General features: G+C 70.0%; 2 protein-coding genes across 2 annotated transcripts in view; one reads left to right on the top strand and one right to left on the bottom strand.

Moving 5' to 3' along the window:
• Window positions 1-882, bottom strand: part of MNEG_14710 (hypothetical protein) — a gene marked incomplete at both ends in the record, with an annotated part of 1,975 nt that extends 1,093 nt beyond the window's left edge. The window contains 2 exons of the mRNA XM_014036820.1: window positions 11-730; window positions 877-882. Coding sequence (XP_013892274.1) covers window positions 11-730; window positions 877-882 — 726 coding nt within the window. The remainder of the gene's footprint in view (window positions 1-10; window positions 731-876) is intronic.
• Window positions 883-1,231: 349 nt separating this feature from the next.
• Window positions 1,232-1,959, top strand: MNEG_14709 (hypothetical protein; the record flags this gene model as incomplete). Its single annotated transcript, XM_014036819.1, has 1 exon — window positions 1,232-1,959. A coding segment is annotated over one exon (728 nt), but the record flags the coding sequence as incomplete, so codon positions are not given.
• Window positions 1,960-3,177: the final 1,218 nt, after the last annotated feature.

Below are 3,177 nucleotides of genomic sequence, written 5' to 3'. Positions count from 1 at the left end.
CCGCCGCAACAGCTGCTGCCGCCGGCAGCGGCGGCAGGCCGGCGGCCTGCATGCGTTGCCCCTTGTTGATGATTTGCTGCTGCTGCTGAATCTGCTGCTGCTGCTTGGCCACCGCGGCCAGCAACTGCTGAGTCAGCTTGGCGTTTGCGGCGGACCCCTGCTTCAGGGCGAGCAGCTGCGGCCCGCTGAAGCCGAGCTGCAGCAGCGGCACTGGCTGCATGGACAGCACAGCCTTGGCGCCCGCCGCCGCGGTCGGCGCGCCGGCCGCGCCGCCGGCCGCGGGTGCCTTCCCGTCGTCCTGCTCTTTCGCAGCGGCGACCAGCTGCTGGTGCTGCTGCTGCTGGACGGCCGCCGTGCGCGCCGCGGTGGCCGCTGCGATGGCGGCCATGGCCGCGGCATTGCTCTTGAGCGCCGCCGCCAGCTGCTGCTGGTGCGCCGCGCCGCCGGCCTTGTGCAGCGGCAGGAGCGGCTGCAGCAGCGGGATCAGGGGGCGCGGCTGCTGGCGCATGAGCGCCTGCAGCTGCTCCAGGGATAGCAGCTTGGCCGCGGGCGCAGCGCTGGCGGTGCTGCCGCCGGGCGCGGCGCTGCTGCTGGCCGGGGGCTGGAGCGCGGTGGTGTCGCTTGCTATCGAGGCGGAGGGGGCCGGCGCCGGCGGAGACCCGGCGCGGCAGCTTTCGTCGGCCTGCTTGACTGTGGGCCCGTCGCCGCCGTGTGGGCCGACGGGGATCGCCTGGACGCGGTGCATGCGAGGGGCGGGGGATAATGAGAGGTGGTCCCTGGCGGCGCAACACTGCGCCGCGACAGCCAGCTGGTGTCTGGGCATTGGCACATTGCCTGCAAAGCTCAGCGGCGCCGGCCAGCGAGCACTGAACACACCTCCATATTTGTGCGGTGCTGTTCCGACAGCGATGACCGTCAGTGGGCGTCCCGACACGGGTCGAAGGTCCCAATTCGGGCGAGGGTTCAGCGCCGCCAAGGGGGCGAGCGTGATGATGGACACAACAAAGAGATTCTAGTGTCAATCGCCAGCATTTCGGAACCCGCGCATTGGCCACGGAGTGGTCCGATGCTCCCGGCCAGAGCTTCAAGAGATCTCCATCTCATCAGGAAGCCACAGGGACGCAGGGTGTGCGAAGCAGGATGCACAACCTGGCTGATCCCGAGACACTCTGCACATAACACCGTAAAGGGCAAGATGCAGGGCGCCCATCGCTCAGTCGCGCGGGCCACGATGGCCCGCGGTGTCCCGGCCCCATGCGTAGCACACCCTAGGGCCACTATCCATGCAGGCCGCCGTAATGTGCTTGCACGGGTATCTTCCATCCCCTCCCGTCCCACTGCCGACGACGGGCAGTTCGACGCGGCCGACCTGGGCCTTGGCGACGCTGCGTCACCCTCTCAGACGCCGCAGCAGCAGCAGGACGCGCGCATCGTGCAGCAGCTGCAGCTGAACGTCGCACACTATGTCGTGGACGGTGCATCACTGCCGGCCGACCACCCAGATCACGAGGAGCCGCGCGGGGCCCTCCAGCTCATCCCGGCCGATCACCCAGAGGCGCCGCTGGCGCAAGGCGACGAGATCGCCGCAGCAGCGGCGGGTGACGCAGCCGTGGCCGTGAACGTGCAGCTGCAGCCCCTGCTTGAGGAGCAGCAGCAGGAGCAGCAGGAGCAGCAGCAGCATGAACAGCAGCAGGAGGCCGAGCAGCAGCAACAGCAGCAGCAGCAGCGCACCAGCAATCAGCGGCAGCACCAGCCGCGCGCGCAGCAGCAACGGCAGCAGCGGGCGAAGTCGCCGCCCCAGCAGCAGCACCAGACGCCTGCGTGGCAGCTGCACCCGCGGTTCGGCGAGCGTGTGGAGGCGGCGTTTGCGGTCGGTGACACGGTCATGGGGGAGGTGGTGCACAACGGCGGCAGTGGTGGCGCACGCGTGCGCCTGCTCGACCACGAGGGCGTCATCGGGTGAGGGCGGCCGCGAGGGATTATGCTCACCGCTGATGTCACCATGTGGTCACCCCTTGTCCCGACTGGCAGTTTATTGGTGTTGCTGCTCGGGCGTCTGCGCGGCTTGAGCACGCCGCCCGCCCTGAGCATGCTGCAGCGCAGGCCCACGCGAGCGCCCGGGTGTCCCGGGTCCCCGCCACACGGCATGGCGCCCGCCGCGGACCCCGGGTGGCGGCAGCGCAGGCCCACGCGAGCGCCCGGGTGTCCCGGGTCCCCGCCACACGGCATGGCGCCCGCCGCGGACCCCGGGTGGCGGCGGCGCGCGCGTGCAGCGAGCTCCACCCACACAGCCAACTTGCACACGCGACCTGGCGTCCCCGACACACCTCCCGCCCGCCGCCCGCTGCGCAGCTTCATGCCGGCTTCCAACGAGCCGCTCACGCTGCAGGGGGAGGGGGCAAGGGCGCGCTACGCCACCTCAAAGCACAAGCCGAGCGACCAATTGGGCTTGCCTCTCGGCCACATCCGCGCGTTCAAGGTCGGTCAACGCGGGCCGCCGCTGCGGCTGGGCCAACTCTGGCCAGGCGTAGAGCAGGGCGGCACGTTTGAGCCCGGCGGTCTAGCGCTCGCCTCTCGAGTATGTTGATCGGTCGCCTCGCGGCATTGTCACTCGTGCTGATCCGATCTGTCCTGATCTGATCTGCTCTGATCTGATCTGATCCGTCCGGCTCAGGTGAGGGACATCCCCCAGAACATGACGTACAACGGCAAGGGGCCCCTGCTGTCGGCGTCTGATGCAGACCATGACATGGCCTGGCGCCGCGCGCAGCAGGTGCGCCGATGTGCCGCGCCCCGCCGCGCCGCGTGCGTCCAATGTTGACGGCGTGCCAGCTGCCGCGTAGCGCGACCCGGGCTGCTTTGAGAGCACTAATTGCGCTCTGCGTGAACGTCCCACGCTGCCATGCACGGGGCCCGGCTCGGCCCAACCCGCGGCCGGCCTCTCGCCGGCGCAACGCCGCGTCCGCGCGTCCGCACGCCCATCCCTGACATACTTCCCGCTGACCCTCCCTCCGCAACCCCCCTACCCCGCCCCCCAAACCAGGCCTACGAGCTGTGCCGCGACGGCTGCGAGTCTGTGCAGCTCACCGTCACAGACCACAACCACGGCGGCCTCATCGGCTTCTTCCTGGGCATCAAGGCGTTCATCCCCTTTGCCCACCTCAACAAAGCCCCCGG

The sequence above is a fragment of the Monoraphidium neglectum genome, assembly GCF_000611645.1.
Source record: "Monoraphidium neglectum strain SAG 48.87 unplaced genomic scaffold scaffold04703, whole genome shotgun sequence".
Classification (NCBI taxonomy): domain Eukaryota; kingdom Viridiplantae; phylum Chlorophyta; class Chlorophyceae; order Sphaeropleales; family Selenastraceae; genus Monoraphidium; species Monoraphidium neglectum.
Note: the sequence above shows the minus strand (reverse complement) of the source record. Positions and strands in the feature narration are given on the sequence as shown.